Raw genomic sequence first — 17928 nt, forward strand, 5'->3', positions numbered from 1 at the left:
TTTAAAAAGCATTCACGATTTTCTTGATATTTTGTAGATTATAACTGTTGTTAAAATGCCGTTACATTAGTTGAGGAGCGCATTACGACCCTCATGTAAAATGGTAAATATATGTATTTTTAATGTTCCCTTTGGTCAGATCCCGGCTAGCTGTTTCCCCCTGCATCCAATCTTTATGCTAAGCTAAGCTAACTTGCCGCTGGCTGTATAACTCCTCCCATTTTTACCTTGGGCCGTAGTTACCGTATGAGGACTCGGAGGTCACGTTCTAAAATTGCTGTTTTCTTTGATGTAACATATTTAGATTTGAGAGTTTCTGCTCATTTCTAGTGTTTCTCCAGCAGAATTCTCTTCCTGTACGTTTGGAGAAAGGAAGTAGCTTGTTGTTGAAATCTTGGCTGTGGCGCTGAGTTGGACCAAAGTGTTTGTGTGTTTCCTCTTGACAGTGGTCGGTCTGTGATTTTATCATTCTGAATATAATTGGAGCTGATGAGTTTGTTTCACTGTAAAAGTTACTCCAAGGAATACAGGGATCAAGTTGAAGATCAAGCTAAGATGATTATCATATTTGTACTGGACCCATGTTTTATAGCTGGAGTAAGGTTCATAGTTGCATACTGGATGCACTCTTCACCAACAACTGCATCATTTTAGAAATTCAGACGACAATCGGCTCCAAGTCAGTGACGTTAAAGCCCTTAAAAACACCCACAAATCCTTCCTTCTCTAATATCTAACACTCTTTCCCTCGTGTTTATTAAACCAGGTGCACTTCCTCTGAGGGAAATCGGTGCTCTGCTATATTTGCCATTTCAACTATACCCTTCATCTTCATCACCTGCTGAGCTGTGGGGCCTCAACTCGGCCACCAGAGGGCGCCTGCAGCTCACGTTGGAACGATTCCAAAATCTTAACCTTTCAATCTGTTCCAGTAGTTTGCAGCCAAAGCAGCGATGAGTCAGAATATCATGCCACCGTTTTTTTTTTTTTTCAACTTCTATTATAGCACAGCTCTCTGGCTTTTGATAACAAATGATGGGTATAACGACCTGTGATGTGCTACATCTTTGTTCACGTGTGGGAGGAAGAAGTGGGAGGATGGAAGTGCTGAGGGTGGAGAGAGAGATTGATCCAGATGAGTGGAGTGAAGCTGATATCTGACAAAAGAAATCCTCTGCATTTTAATTTGGAGCCGAATTTTTAAATGTATAAAAATCTATTTCGCAGCATTTGAATCGGACTTCCCGTCTCTGAATCTGTGTGCAGCATGAAGCGCTGAAGTGGACATCATGTGTACATCTCCCTGATTCCAGGTCTCTGTGACAACCGTAGCGTGGCAACAGTCACTCCGTATACAATAATCTGTCGTCTCTCATTGCTGCGCTCTGCAAATCCAGTTCAGATCTCCCTTTAATTTATTTCTCTCCTCGTTGGTCGTCTTCCACTATTCCACGGCTCAGCGTCCCCATGGATACCGGATGGTGTAAATGAACACAACGTGATTCATCAGCAGAAGTCTCTTAACCCACTAATGAGCTCCTGAATGTGTGCGGTCACGGCTTCATCCTGAGCTGAAGTGTTGAATGAGATCAGTGCTCTCCTCGTCATCGCAACGATTAAAAAAAAATTAAAACTGACTTTTGGTGTAAAAACAGAAACCGGAGACAAACGGACTTTCTCAAGACTCAAAAAAAAAGCAATTTATTTCGCTATGAGGGTTGTTATTATGTGTCAGTACTAGAGTTTATTTACATGTGTTCTACAACAGTATCTCATCTTTGCTGCTCGGTCTTGTGTACAAAATTTAAATCTTCCTTTAATGGATAAACTTCTCCATTGTCCTGCCGTCACTCTGCACTACACCACCTCCAGCTTAACAATCTAACCGTTAAACTCCCGCCATCACAGGGCCCCCAGGTCGTGGCACGAGCGGGACTTCTGCCTCAGGAACTTGCCCACCTCTCGCTCCCGCTGGTACCGGGGCACCAGGCTGGACAGGAAACGTTTGGCGCGGGACGTGATGCTCTCACGCTGGCCGCCGTCGCCGCTCATGTCCTCCGCGCTGGTCCCCGGGGGCCACGGGGATTGGCCCCTGGCTAGCCGCACCGCGCACTCCAGCAGCTCCGGGGTGCGGTGGTCCAGGGAGGCCGAGATCTCCAGATACAGGCAGTTGAAGAGGGCGGCGCTGGACATGGCCTCTAAAGGGAATTCAATGAAATGCATTCAATGAGATGCATGCTGGGATTATTATTATTATAATAAAACCATTATAGGATAACATGTCATTATAATTGAATTATTATTATTATTATGATATTGCTGTTGAAGCATATCATTTTTTATTCCACTACATCTTTTGTCTTTCCACCACACATCTCACAGACTACTTGGACGTATACACACACACACACACACACACACACACACACACACCCTTCGTAACCCAATCTAATCATTTCACGTCATCGTACCTGCTTTATGTTATCGTCTCTATGTCTGTCTGTATGTCTATCTTCCATGTTTATGTTACTATATGTATTTTTTTTGTAAGTTAATCGTTTTCTGATTTATGTTTGAAAAATGACTTTTTTAGTGTCAGAATGTTTTTAATATATATGTGTCTTGTAAAAAATAGGTCCAATATTTACATTGGTGACTTTGGAGTAAATAGACTGAAGACCTGCCGACGCACACAACAGAATTGTAGCTCTGTGCTCGGATGTTTCTTGCAGAAATGCACCTTGGGAATTGTAGTTAACTTCTCACCCAAAGTTGTTATGAACAAAGGCTTGCACCTCTGACTTTTTAGCAAAAAACAACGGGCGCCTGAAATAACTACGGATGCTTTTTGCACATGGGAGAAATTTTCCATCAGTATTTTCTGGCAGAAAATCTTCTCAAGTTTAGGCCACAAACCCACGAGGTGCAGACCAATAACATCTCAATCACAAGAAATAATAACAATAACAACACACACACATGCACTTCACACATGACAAGCAGTTTGTGAATGCAGGTTCAACGGTTTGTATGTAAATATAAAAACATAGTTTGATCATATTTTCAAATCCTTTTAAATACATAGAGTATATTTGTGGGTTTCTTTTTACATTTATTTAAAACAAGAAATATTTGTGTATGCATCAAAAACACATGTGTGAATCTTATTTTTTGTTTACATTTATATAAAATGAGGAACTACTTTTTGTGTGTGTTGAAAGATATTTTTGTGGAGAGAATCATTTATGTATAAGTCACAAAAATGTAGTGAAACCTTCTGTGTGCGTTCGTTAATTTGGACCCTAGGCCTTTTTTTAGGCCTTTTCTCGAAAATTGTAACCCATACAAAAGAGACTACAATTCTGTAACTACAAGGTCTATTTTAAAAATGTTGATGCTTGAATAACACTAGGGATTGTGAGATTTGATGAGATGAGTAAATATTGTGTATATGTTACTGGTTAATAGTAGCTGAACACAGCAAACACAGCAAACAGGGAAAATTCCCAAGTTCGTCTGAAGAAAAAGCACTGTAATTTATTAAATGAGGCCCTGGCTAGCCTAAAAACATTCCCAATTCATAGCACAAAGGGTGCAGGTGCCTCACAAAAAGATTTGGTGTAAATAAAGTGAAGCAAACCCCAATTATAGGTGTTTATCTAAAATAAAACATGCCAAATTCTCATTTTCGAACCAGAATTTGTAGCTGTTCCATTTTACTTTTATATACTTTATAATTATATATTTCACTATATTTCACTTTATTTGTCACTCATATTGTACAATCTATCATAACAGAGCTGTTTGGCATCATTCTGACCCATTTTGACCTATCTCTCCTGGATGTCTCTGTCTGTTTGTCTGGAGCCCTTGCTCAGGCTCTGCTGGGCGGATCTTGTCATGTGACATCTCATTAGATCCAGGTGCTCAAAACGAACACACTCGTGTGTTTCATGAAGTGATTGACAGAATTTTGAGCCAATAAAACTCCAAAACCGTGCAGCGGTCAGCCCCCAAGCCCCAAGCCCCTGTATGATTCGCCGCCGGCATTCTGACCACCATTTTGGCTCAGATGAATGGAGAAACTCGATTTTAAGTTCCAGACGTACCTACTGAGCAGACGAACACATTACTAATAAGGAATAATTGCGGATTTCACCGTTTTGACCCTCAAAACCGTCTCAAGGTATGATACAGTTATAATATTTTCGCAGTGTGGGAGTTGTGCTTTCTGTGGCTTGTTGGCTGTAACTCCTGAACGCTTTGACGGAGAGTAATTTGGAAGCTACCGTTGAACTCTGTGTGGAATGCTAATGTTGTTAGCGGTGTGATTTGCCGGGTAAGATGCTATGCCCGAGATTCACGAAGCATTCTCTGAGTTGTTGTCTTGCCGGCTGTGGTGTAAAATGCATGATATTGTGGCAAATCTTCTTAGTTAGTTAGTAGAATAGTTTATAATGGTGTTTGCAGTGTGTAAAATGGTTAACGTGATTACATTAAGGAGACTTTTTTTGATAAAAAAAAAAAAAAAAAATGTAATTTCTTTTTTTAATTTCTTTATGAACTTTAATTTCTACGACGCTCTCTTCGATTAAAAATCTCGTTAACCCCAAATGGCTCGCTCGGGTCCAAGAGGTTTTAATATTGAGACTCATCTGACCACACACACACACACACACACACACACACACACACACACACACACACACACACACACACACACACACACACACACACATATCCTGATTTGGGTTTGAAGAAACTCTTTCTGGCAGAACTCACTGAAGGCAAACGTCTCTCATGTTTTCTTTCAAGATTGTGATCGTTGCTTATTTAGTCGGTTACAATAAATATTGTAGAGAAATACTTCAGGCTGCAGCCGAGTGTTGAGTGGCTTTGAGTTGGGAGCAACGCTGTGTACTAATACATAGCTGCACTCACAGTGAATGCTTTACTGTAGCCGTGAGGAAAGCTGATGACTCCGGCGTTTTTACATTTCCACATATTTCCCCCGACGTCGGTGTTTGCTGACAGACGTAAAGAGCTGAAAATGTGAACACCGAACTGTGAGGATGAGAAAGGAAGTGAACCACGAAGACAGGTGAGGGGAATAAAAGAAAAGGGCAACGTGGCGGGAAAAAACAGAAACGGTTCATCGCACCTTGAGAGGTGACCTCACGTGTGCGAACGAGGTCGCTCTTGTTGCCGACGAGGATGATGGGGGTTTGGGGCTGAGTCTCTCTCAGGAGGAGTCGGAGCTGAGCGGTCCGGTGGAAGCTCCGCCGGTCGGTCACCGAGAACACCAGAACGCCGACCTCACACTGCAGAGCCGACAGGTCCTGAGGGACAGAACACGCCGTTTGGTACAAGACCGTAGTCGTTTAAAGGAAAAGATGCACCACAATGGTACTTACGAGCACATACTGACATACTGGTAGACTGTGGTACCATCATCACACATGAGCAGCACCAGTCATTAAAAAGGACCCCCAACACCAATTAATCGTATACGTAGTTCCATTTGTACTCTTGGATGACATTGGAACTATTGGTCTTCAAAAACTAATCAACCTAAATACTTCAGAGCTGTTTCATAGTGAGGAACAGAAACACATTTCAATTTGAATGATATTATGATAGGAGAAGATGAGAAGATCGTAATGTCATTTTATATTGTTGTCAAAGCTTTATGTGCAGAAAAACAGTGGAAGTGCTGTATCGAAACACACACACACACACACACACACACACACACACACACACACACACACACAATCATCCGCTCTAAGCAAGAGAGAGACATAAATCCCTAAAAATTAAATATCTAGAACACTGACTCAGGCTGTAGGAGCTGCCACGGTTCATTGACTTTTCATTTAATTTTGATTAGAAATGTAACACAGACCAAAGGCTCTTACATAAGAACATTCCTTATAAGGCATCACGGTGTCTCTCACAACAAATATAGCTCACTATACAAAGAGTAACACATGTGAATCCCCTCATCAAGAGACAGATTGTGTCACCAGTGTGTGAATTCAGCTTTTCTTCTTCATTTGGCACATCTGCTCTGTGGGCAGCTCTCTCTCTCTCTCTCTCTCTCTCTCTCTCTCTCTCTCTCTCTGTCTCTCTCTCTCTCCCTCTCTCTCTCTCTCTGTGTCTCTCTCTCTCTCTCTCTCTCTCTCTCTCTCTCTCTCTGTCTCTCTCTCTCTGTCTCTCTCTCTCTCTCTCCCTCTCTCTCTCTCTGTGTCTCTCTCTCTCTCTCTCTCTCTCTCTGTCTCTCTCTCTCACAGATGCCTGTGAGCTGCACTCGAGGGAAAAGAAGAGAAAAGTCTGCAAAACAACCTGATAATGAGCTTTCCCTCCTTCAACCAGATGCAGCAGATTAATTTTCCTCTTTTTGGCACAGCGGTTCTCTGTTATAGTGACGTCAAGAACAATTAACAATGCAGTGCTCTCCAGATATACAATATGAGCACATCTGAAATACGCTGCATGCACAGCAAGCATCTGGGTAAAGCATTATATCATAAATAGCTGCCAAATTAAAGCTCTATTAACCTTCAGCATTGTTCTTGCTTTAGATATGTTAGATCCTGCTCATTAATCCTGCAGAAAGAATAGTTAACTTCTAATAAATCCAGCGGAATGAATAGCTAACGCTAATAAATCCTGCGTAAAACATAGAGTTAACTGCTAATAAATGCATAATGAAGCATGTATTAATTTTAATAAAGAAACAAAAAAAGCTCAGTTAAGGTTTAACAATGACGTAAAAGTAAGTTAGTTAAACTCAATAAATGATAATAAATGAATCATAAGAAACATTCTTAAACACTATTAGCTATTAATAAGTTCTGTATAAGTGCTTATAAATGCCTTATAATCTATCAATAAACATGTTTATGATGCTATTATTAACACTTATATAGTCTTTTTAACACCTAATAATGTTAATAAGCATCTTATTAGGGCCTTATTAACTACTAACTAATGCTTAATACAAGGACCTTAATATACCAGAATCGGTTTATATATTGTAGTTTATTTCATTTTATTTTTTTGGTTACCTCGTTGTTATGCTTTATGTTAGTTGTATTAGTAACCTGTCCAAGTGCATGCTGGGATACGCTTAGGTTCTAATTTATGTGCGACAGGATGAATGCATGGATGAAGTCAGTTCTTTTCATCACTCATCTAGAAATCCAGGTACTGAATGTTTTTCTTGATAAAGCACACACATTATCATGTGCAGCAAACAGATGGCTTCGAATAAAGTTACAATAAAATTAGGCTGTAGAAGAAATACGTTAAGAGTCCAAACAAAAACAAGGTACATTTTGAGATCCTTCTTAAAACAGTCCAAGGATCCTGCAGTCCTCTGGCCCTCTGACAAGACCAGATGTGTGTATATATACACACACACATATATATATATATATAGAGTATATATACCACAGTGAAATGCTGTATACAGCTGCAGAGAGGGCTCAGTGGCCTAATGAGGGAGCAGGGAGTGTGTTGTTTGGCTCACCTGTCTCCAGTTGTCAAAGATAATGATGGTGCTGTCCTCTTCATCCACGGTGACTGTGCGCACGTATCCCTCCCCTGAGGACAGGGAGGAGAGCAGCAGTTAGGTCTCACCTGGGCCACGGGTGTTTGTGATATATTTACCCGCGTCAGTCCAGTCCAACACGCTGTAGCTTTCACACCTTCAGAATCCACAGACGCGGTTCTGTCCATGTCCCCGCCGAGGGCGACGGCCAGAGAAGACTTCCCCACGCCGTTCTGCCCCAGCAGGGCGATCCTCAGAGGCCCGTCGCGTCTGCCCTCCACGGCCAGAGTCGGGGTGTCGTCCAAGGCCAGGCTGAAGCTGATCGGTGACGCGGACGGTCCGGCCGCGCCCGAGGTCCAGTCGCAGTCGTCGTGGTCGTGGACCGCTTCCTCCCGTCTGAGCTGGTGCTTTATCGGCAGAGGAGTGCTTCCTCTGCGAACCGCCGGGGTGCTGGACAGAGTCATGCTGTCACACTGGAGGAGAGAGGAACACGGACGGACGTTGTGCAACATTTAATGAACATGTATTGATAGATTATAAGCACTTATAAGGAACTTGTTAATAGTTTATAGACTGCTTAAGAATGTTTCTTATGATACAAACTCATTCTGGTAACATATTATATTAAGGTCCTTGTAATAAGTGTTAGTTAATAGTTAATAAGGCCCTTATTAAGATGCTTATTAACATTATTAGGTGCTGCTAATAAGACTATGTGTTAATAATAGCATCATAAACATGTTTATTGATAGATTATAAGGCATTTATAAGCACTTATACAGAACGTATTAATAGTTTATAGTTATTAAGAATGTTTCTTATGATACAAATGTATTGAGTTTAACTAACTTACCTATTCTGTCATTGTTAAACCTTAACTAAGCTTTTTCTTGTTGCTTTATTAAGATTAGTACATGCCCTACTGTGCATTTATTAGCAGTTAACTATGCTTTCTGCAGGGTTTAATAGCAGTGAGGTATGCACCCAGAGCCCGATGAGCATGATGGTGTGGTACTGCCGCTATTTATTATTTAGCACCATCATAATGTCAGGGGATCATAATGTCAGAGGCCAAGATATGCTGCCTTTAAGCTTTGAAAACACTGGATCCTATAATACCCAAAGAAGGACTTTAACACAATAGAGTGCTTCAGGCACGATGATGCCTTCCATTTGAACTGGGAAGTCAGAATTTACGATTTCAAAGTAAGAAATCTCAACTGGAACGCCGCCTGAAGCCGTATAACCCCACCAACCCCAACCTCAAAATCCAAGATGGCTGCTCTGCGTATCATCAACTTGCGTGATACTTGATTTTAACGTTTTTGGAAGCTTAATGATAGGGACCTTGCATGTCTTGCGACGTGGTGTAGTTCGTTTATTTAGCCTTTTTTTTCTTTTTTACTTCTGTCGACTGCGTTTACGCTTTAAAAATCATAAAAGTGACGTTCATGAAGATTATCTGCAACGATCCAAAATCCAAAGGAAAAATCCTAATCCAAATCCAAAATAAATCGGATCATCTGAGTCATTTTCTAAATCTATCTAAATTTACAGACACCAAATACAAAATACAACTTGTAAATCGGACTAGTGCTACTTTAAACCTACAATAACCGAAAACCGTAAACACAACCATGACCCATAATTACCGGTTACGTTGCAAAACTCTCGCGAGATGATCGTGTGTCATCAGCCAGTGAGTCTCGTGAGATTTTCGCTACTTGTAGGTTTCCTAATTAGGCGAACTTTATCAGCAAACAGTCGGCCACTTACACAGATACGGAGCGATATTGGCATTCGTTTGGAGCCGTGTTTCACTCTCCTCTTAGCTCAGTTAGCTAAAGGATGCTATGAAGCATACAGCTGAGGGGGGGGGGGGGGGGGGGGCTACAGTCACCAGTCACGTGATACTTCTGGGTTTATCACTAACACCTTTAATATCATACATGTATTATTATAGAAACATTCACACTAAATCAGTTTTACTGACGTTTTCAATTAGCAAAAAAATAACCTCCAATTAGCCAAAAGTTGGATTTAGTGATTAAAACGAGGAATTCAAATGCAGGACATCACCTCCCTGCAGCACCACCTACCTAGAACACACACACACACACACACACGCACACTGGCATCTTGATAACCCCCCTCCGTTGATATGTCTTGTGCAATATTTTTACCTTTTCTACAAGAAATAATATGAGGCATAGAAACTACAAACTACATAATCACACACATCCACTGGCTCTCATAATCACACACACACACACACACACACACACACACACACACACACACACACTGGCAGCTCGATAACCGCCCTCCGTTAATATGTCAATCAGAATATAAAAACATCAGAAAACACCACTTTGCCCCACACCTGACCTGCTAATTGAACACTGGATGTTGGAGCTTGTTTGCTCGCGCGTGCACCTTACCTTGGTCGCCTTCTCCTCGATGTTGAGCCTGTCTTCGGGCACATCTGTCGGCATCTGCAAACTGAAATCAAGCGACCGGGAATAAAGGACTCCAATAAAACTACTCACCCCTCCTACTCACTTTATGACAACCCCCCCCAGCCCAAACAGCACGGTATGATCTCTCACCTGTCACGCGGCTCTCCGCAACCACAAAGTAGGCACTCTCTCTCTCTCTCTCTCTCTCTCTCTCTCTCTCTCTCTCTCTCTCTCTCTCTCTCTCTGCCTCTCTCTCGCTATCACTCTGTCTCCTCAGGGTTCGGGTCCAGGTCCAGTTCTGCAGCCAGCACCGTCATTCACCACCGCCTTTCAAACTAGACTGTGACTCACTGACAAAACGCTCCTCCGGGATGTTCTTCCCTGCAGAGGTAAGTTTATAAAGCGGCGCTGTGAGCGTTCGCTGCTGCAAAGGTGCGCGCAGCTCGGCGGTAAAAGTGGAGCAGTGGTGCAGGAAGGGAGTGTGGAGAGATGCTCAGTGTCACGAAGCTCTCAGTGTTGACCCCTAGAAGAACTAGGGAGCAATGCGGGGAATGGCCACTAGGGCGCAGCACAACACAAGTCTTCTCCTCACTAATTGGCTCTGTTTGTGTGTGTGTTTGTGTGTGTGTTTGTGTGTGTGTGCGTGTGTCCTTGGGGATATACTGTATGTATAAATGTGTCATTTGGGTATTCCTTTGGTAGACAAAGGCACAACAACATACCTACCTGCCTAGCTCTATCAGTCCGTCTCTCCTGATTTATTTCAGTGGCTGGCTCTTTTGCATTTTGTTAAATCAAGTCATTTCTAGCCTCCTGATCCAAGGAGTGTGTTTGAACATGTTTTCTGTCAAAATGCGAGCGTGTCCGCGAGCTGTGGTGCGTCCCTCCCACACAAAGCCACAATAGACTCCGGCAGTGAACAGCCGGGGCGCTATTATAGCCCTAATCCCGCTCCTATTATACAGGCCAGAGAGAGAGAGCGAGAGACACACAGAGAGAGGGGTGAGGTAGAGCTGAAGATGAGGTCATCCCAAACAGTGCACACCCAGGGTCACTGCCTCACTATAGAGGGACAGAGATAAAGAGAGAGGGATGCAGCGGGGCACGGGGGGCTGCAGGCCGAGCTGCAGGGTGAAAAAAGTCCTGCGGAAGAACTGAGAGTGCAGATGCTCAGATAGGTGAACGGGAAAGAGGTTTAAAACCTGCGTGGAAGGTTGCACAAAAAACACACACAGCAGCATGACAGGGATGGTAAAGTACTTTGTTTATTTCATATGCATATGAAACCACACTACAACAGGAGCAGGAAACCTTGATGTCATTTCTTTTTTGCAATTATGTTAATTCTAATCACAATTGGAATAAAATAATAAACTGTAGGAAAGTAAAAATACACGCTAGTGGAATAAAACCAGTAAAGGAAAAATAATTAGAATCAGTACATAAATAAACAATAAATACTGAATAAATAAGTGAATAAATAAAAGAACAATTTATTTAACCAACACCCAAACAAAATAAATAGCTCTAATGCATGAACCCTGGCAATGATTTCATGGGACAGTTAAGAAGTCGTCTCCACGCATTTCTCTATTTATTTTTTAAATTTTGAATCCCTGCACCGTTCATTTTCTGTTGCATCCGTAGCCCACAGTACCCCGAGTCCACAGTGACCAGCTCTGTGGCGCCGCCATGTTGCATTAATATGGTACAGAGGTGTTCAATCTGCCCCCAAAATAGCTTCTCTATAGTCTGGAGAACCGGACACAACCACACGAATCATGCCACACTCTTTTCCTCCTGCTGCGATGGGTTTCTTTCTCTTTTTCATCATAAGCAGTCGCTTTAGAGTTCAGCACACTACCGGCTCTTTGTTTGTTAAAAAAAAAGAGCAAACAGCAAGTCACTGTTGACGGCTAAAAGTCCCCATTTCCAACAAGCAAAAAGTTGATTACTTTGCTAAAACACAAGAGCAACATCCCCACCATCCATTCAGCACAGTCAGTGGAAGATTCTCATGAAGGTATCTTTGTACATTCTTTAATCTATGATTATTCAATTTACAAAGAATAACAAGTCTTGGTGAGCTTAAACACTTCGGTAGGCAACTGTGAAATATTAGCTGGCAAACACAACCGCATGCCGTGGATCCTTTATCCGAGCCCATACCACTCCACATCCAGCACCACTGCACTACTCAGACCTCTGCAGCTTCAGCAGCTTATTATAAAAAAAACAACACGCAACTACAGTTTGAGCCTCGACCACTCGTTTGGAGAGTACATTTGCAGCTCTGTAATATTGCATAGATCGAATGCTCAGCGGTGTCAGGGACTATTGTTAAGTTTCAATGCAAGATAAAGCTTCTTTCTTTTCTCTCTCGATCCATTTTTTCATAGTCTGGTTCATCCACTGTTGCACTCTCAGCAAGTTTTTTGTGCAACCATCACTCACAGTGAAGTAACAGTCCGTGAAGCAGCCCAGAGCCGAGTCGAACTCTACGAATTAACAGTCGATTCCCCTTTAATCACTCAGGAGTGGATTTCACAGTTGTATCGCCCCAAAACTACCCGCCAATGTCTCTCTCTCTCACACACACACACACATACACACAAACACACATACACACATACACATCCTTGTTTTTCCTCCCCAAGTCTGATTACTCATCATTGATTGCTCCACGTTGGCTGGCTTCTCACTCGTCTTTTTCTTCCTCTCCCTGTGGGTTAAGCTCAGAGGAAGTAGTCTGGGGGCGGGGAAGGTGGGTTGCTGCTGCGGGCCGGTGGCGCGGTGTCGCCGCCGATGCCGTGGTTCGTGCTGAGGAGCTTCTCGTAGCGAGCCTTGTAGGCGTCTCTCTCCCTTAGCACTCGATTCAGCTCACACTGTAGCTGATCCAACTGAGGACGAGAGAAGAAGAAAAATAATACATCTTTGTGCTTTTTTGCTGAGCCTGCAGTGCAAAGATGTTCACTTATTATTCTTTCAATAACGTGTCAGGAATGCAGGGAATATAGAGTTGTCTGAATTTCCAAATTAAAGATGAGATTAGGATTAAGTTTGGGGTCAAGTTAAAGTTCTTGGGGTCAAAAATCAAGCGCGTACCTGTTGTGTGAGCACGTGTTTCTCCGACTCCAGAGCGTGGCGGTGCTGTAGGCGCTTGTAGCGGCAGGACTGCGCGTAGCCTCGGTTCTTTAGCGTGCGGCGCTTCTGCTTCAAGCGTACCACCTCGTCCTTACTCACTCCCCGCAGGTGTCGGTTCAGCTCCCGCACCGACAGGCTCACCAGCTGCTCGTCGGAGAAGCGGTCATTCGCCCCGCACTGCCGAGCAGACGGAGAGAATATGCTGCAATTAATTGGCAACGACACAAATGCTGGAAATGATTGATGAGTAGGATGAGTGCGAAGTTGATTTAACATAAATATATGACTGTGATATGACTGGCAATAGTGGACTCCAGTGGAGAAAACATGATGAAAGGCTCTTTCGGCTGACTTTTCCAGTGGAGACTATGTGACAAAGTACCCCCCTTCCAGTAGAGAAAACGGGATAAACTTCCCTCTGTAGGGTGCCCTTCCAGTAGAGAAAACAGGATAAAGTGCTCTATAGGGTGCCCTTCCAGTAGAGAAAACATGCAGGATAAAGTGCTCTATAGGATGCCCTTCAGTAGAGAAAACATGCAGGATAAAGTGCTCTATAGGGTGCCCTTCCAGTAGAGAAAACAGGATAAAGTGCTCTATAGGGTGCCCTTCAGTAGAGAAAACATGCAGGATAAAGTGCTCTATTGGGTGCCCTTCCAGTGGAGAAAACGGGATAAACTTCCCTCTATAGGGTGCCCTTCCAGTAGAGAAAACAGGATAAAGTGCTCTATAGGGTGCCCTTCAGTAGAGAAAACATGCAGGATAAAGTGCTCTATTGGGTGCCCTTCCAGTGGAGAAAACGGGATAAACCTCCCTCTATAGGGTGCCCTTCAGTAGAGAAAACATGCAAGATAAAGTACTCTATAGGGTGCCCTTCAGTAGAGAAAACATGCAGGATAAAGTGCTCTGTAGGGTGCCCTTCCAGTGGAGAAAACGGGATAAACCTCCCTCTATAGGGTGCCCTTCAGTAGAGAAAACATGCAGGATAAAGTACTCTATAGGGTGCCCTTCAGTAGAGAAAACATGCAGGATAAAGTGCTCTATAGGGTGCCCTTCAGTAGAGAAAACAGGATAAAGTGCTCTATTGGGTGCCCTTCAGTAGAAGAAACGGGATATAGTGTTTCATAGCGGGCCCTTCCAGTAGCGAAAACATGATAAAGTACCCTCAAGGGCGTCCTACCAGTGGCGTAAACTTGGGTGCCCTTCTAGTAGTAAAAAATTAGATGCAGTGCACGAATGGTTCCCCTAATCTGGAGAAAACTGGATGCAGTGCTATATTGGATTCCCTACACGCTAGAGGACTTTCTGCATACAGCTGGTGAGTCTGCCACTGACTGGTGGACATGTGATGTGTTATATATTGTGTGTGTGTGTGTGTTTATGTGTGTGTTTGCGTCTGTCAGGGGTCACATTTCGACACCACATGTCCATAATCTGTCATGTAATCTGACTAAGTGTGGGTGACAGTTATCAGGATTACGCACAGCAATAATAGCAGATATTATCAGAATAAGCTCCCGCTGTGCTCCACATAGAGATCCACCCAGACGTCTCGATCGACCACAACTACGAACTTTATTTACCAATTCAAATTACACTCAGCATTCGAGACTTGAGTTTTATCAGCAACAATTGATTTTTCCTCCAAACACAAAAGTGTTGAAATGAATATTTATTGGTTTAAAGACTGGCTTGTGTGAATGTTAGAAGCTCATTATATAATGTCTGTTCTGTAATTTTGAATTACAGAGACATCTAAAAACAAGAACCCCCTTCTTTTTAGCATTTATAAGTACAGAAGAGCTACATAACTGTTTAATAAATGATTTATAACACATAGTCATAAGCTGCAGCATTTGTCAACAGCTGTAACTCGCCCTATGAAAACACAGTTAATAATATAAAATATTTATTTAAAGGAGAAGTCATAATTACTGACAAATACCATACATTAACACTTAACGATGTCCTTATACACGATTACAACTACTTTATAGTGCATTATAAAGCATGTATTACATGTTTATATGGTGCTTATGGATGGTTAAAATGGGGTGTGGGGGCATATTCTTACAGATAAACGCGTGTTTTTTTATGGGAAACCAAGACTTTGCGCCACAACAAAGATTTATCTTCTCCAATTGTTGCCATGCAGAGAGCGATCTTAAAGCGACGCTTCAGATAGACACAGACATTAATAACCATGTTCTAATGTCCTAATCTTAATCCTTCACTGCACGATCCCTCTCTCTCAGCCGCTCAGCCCTCGAATGTGACAAAGTGTCACCGTTCAATTCTTTCACTTCCCAAAAAATCTCCAGCGTTTTACTGACGAACGCCTCCTCCTGCTGGAGCGTCAGCGTCGTCTAATCGCGGATCAATGAGTGTGTACCTGATTCATTTGTGGGTGGTGATGATGGTGATGGTGATGACTGCCATGCATGGGGTGATGCGGGTGGTGATGGTGATGCTGGTGGTGATGAAGACGCCCCTGGGGGCTGAGGGCTTGTGGGTAAGGGGCCGAGGCGGGGCCGGCGTTGGGGAGCGAGGGAGCGCCGGATGAGAGGAAGACAAGCGGGCGATGGCACATGTCTGCACCTTTGGGGCATGAGATGTCGGCGCCGCTGTCGCTGCTGGAGTCTCCCAGGTTGCTGCTCGAACTCTGGGAAAGACCTGGAAACTGTAGATAGAAAAGGGGGGGAGAGATGATGAAGAGGAGGCAGCGTGGAGAAGATAAATTCTGTGTGAGAGAGAAGAATTAATGAAGCAGAGATGACGGATTGTTTTACTTGCGAGTTGACAGCTGCAGCAGCCGAGTTCAGCAAAGCCTCCACGGCGTCCTCGCAGCCCAGGAAGCCGTTGACCGGCCCCCTTTCTCTGTCCCCTCGCTCTGGCACTCCTCCCAAGGCCCCCAGCAACGTGGCGGGCCCCGCCACCTCGCCGCCAAACTGCTGCTGCAGCGCCGCCAGCCAGATCAGGTCCTCCAGCGAGGCCGGGGCGGGACCCTGAGGCCCGCCGTGGGACGGGCTGCCCTCCACGTTCCCCTGAGAGCCGGAGCTGATGCCCGAGGTGAAGCTGTTGGGGATGGAGAGCGGGAAGGAGATGGAGGAGGACGACGACGAGAGGGAGGAGGAGCCCGAGGGCGGCGGGTGGCCGTCGCTGAGTGTCGGCGAGGGCGGCAGCGAGTTGTAAGGGCTCGAGCTCAAGCTGGAGTCCTGCGGAGGGTGGCTGGTGTACGGGGAGCTGGAGGGGTCGTGGGGGAGGCCAGATTTGGGGTACCCGCACAGGGGAGGGAGCGGAGGAGTGTCCGGTTTCACCTCAAACTTGAGGAGGTCAAAGTCGTTTAGGTACTCCATGGCGAGGGGGCTGGGGGGGAGGGAGGGCATGGGGAGGGAAGGAGAGGACATGGTGTCTGCTGCTGCCGGGAGCTTCAACAAGGTTGTTTTTTCTTTCTTTCTGTGTGTCAGGATGGTTGGAAGGTCCAGTCCTCTGCCTCGGTGCAGCTCATAGACCGCTGCAGTGATGACAGGAAGTAGACTGGTGGGTGAGTTTCCTCGGTGAGAAACTGTACGTCCCCGTGTCCTTGTCTCTGTTTCTCTTGTCCTGAAGGAAGAAAGACCGAAGGGGGTTTGGGATACAGGGACAAGAGACAGGAATAGTGTTACAAGTTTTCCAGGTATAAATATAGATAAAAAGTTATTATAAAGCATTTTGGGTACCACTTTCTTATAGGAACCCTTTATAAAGGGCTTATAAGCTGTAAATAATGGCTTTATTAAGTGGTATTAAAAGAGTACTACACTGATTTATCATAGGATTGTCAGCTTGGATGGACAAAATCAAAACAGCCGAACCAGTGTTGTCTTTTTTTTCTTCTTCTTATTCATTTTCCACCTGCCACCTACATTACCCAGAATGCAACTTAACCCCAGACGGTTGAGTTGGAGCTTTGAGTGTCTTATGCTAGTATAGCAGCTAATGCATGTGATGTGTTTAATTCCCCTTTAATCATTCACTAATGCTTTATAGATCCAAGCCTTTAATAAGAACAACTTTCTGGTTGCCAGGTTGCGGAAAATCCTCCTCTAGCTTTATACCTGCTTTGCCCTTTCAGCTGACTCTTAAATCCATCAGAAAGCCCCCTTAAATATACTGTTAGACCATCAAAATATATATATATAACATGCATCATTTATTAATTAAGCATGCACGATTTTGAATTGATTGATGCAATTTGCTGGTTTGTTTTAAGTCTATCGTCTCTGATATGTAATAAAAATAAAAATGTTTCTGTTTTTAACTTCGTACTGTTTTTTAAATCTGTTCTCTGTGTGTTTGTGGTGAAACTTGTCTCGATTGGGATTATCCTGGTTAAACATATTAACATTCATTTATTACAGTAAGTTAGTGTATTAAGTCCCTATAATGAATTAAAGGGCTAGCTAAAAGAAAATGGCTTATAACTGATCTATAAAGTAAATTATTTATTAAAATCAAGCCATTAATTGCATTTTATTAAGCCTCATAAGAAAGTGGTACCTGTTTTTTTTAAATGTATAACATTTGTTTAATAAGATCATCTCATGTTTTATGGATTATTATCTCCGGTCGTCTCCTCACAGCCCAGTTTCAAACATGATGGTGCGATAAATACGTCGACAAAAAGTTTATTCTGACTTTGTTCAACGTGAAGTTAGACGCTGTGAGTCTGAGTCTGTTTGTGTGTTATATTAAGACACTAATCTACCCGAGCCCCCCCACACACACACACAC

The 17928-nt window shown here is 43.4% G+C and overlaps 2 protein-coding genes across 2 annotated transcripts; both read right to left on the reverse strand.

The window, feature by feature from the left end:
- Window positions 1-1902: 1902 nt before the first annotated feature.
- On the reverse strand, window positions 1903-10053 carry LOC306695375 (GTP-binding protein REM 2-like; the record flags this gene model as incomplete). Its single annotated transcript, XM_079158606.1, has 5 exons — window positions 9997-10053; window positions 7713-8028; window positions 7535-7608; window positions 5162-5339; window positions 1903-2198 (listed from the first exon to the last, which is right to left on the reverse strand). The coding sequence occupies exons 1-5, from the start codon at window positions 10048-10050 to the stop codon at window positions 1903-1905; spliced, it is 918 nt and encodes a 305-aa protein (XP_079014732.1). The 5' UTR covers window positions 10051-10053.
- A 2696-nt stretch (window positions 10054-12749) lies between these two features.
- On the reverse strand, window positions 12750-16562 carry nrl (neural retina leucine zipper; the record flags this gene model as incomplete). Its single annotated transcript, XM_079157281.1, has 4 exons — window positions 12750-12914; window positions 13120-13335; window positions 15548-15835; window positions 15945-16562. 4 exons carry the CDS (start codon window positions 16560-16562, stop codon window positions 12750-12752), a joined length of 1287 nt encoding a protein of 428 aa, XP_079013407.1.
- Between the last annotated feature and the right edge of the window lie 1366 nt (window positions 16563-17928).

Source organism: Pholis gunnellus, assembly GCF_910591455.1.
Source record: "Pholis gunnellus genome assembly, chromosome: 4".
In the NCBI taxonomy this organism is placed as follows: domain Eukaryota; kingdom Metazoa; phylum Chordata; class Actinopteri; order Perciformes; family Pholidae; genus Pholis; species Pholis gunnellus.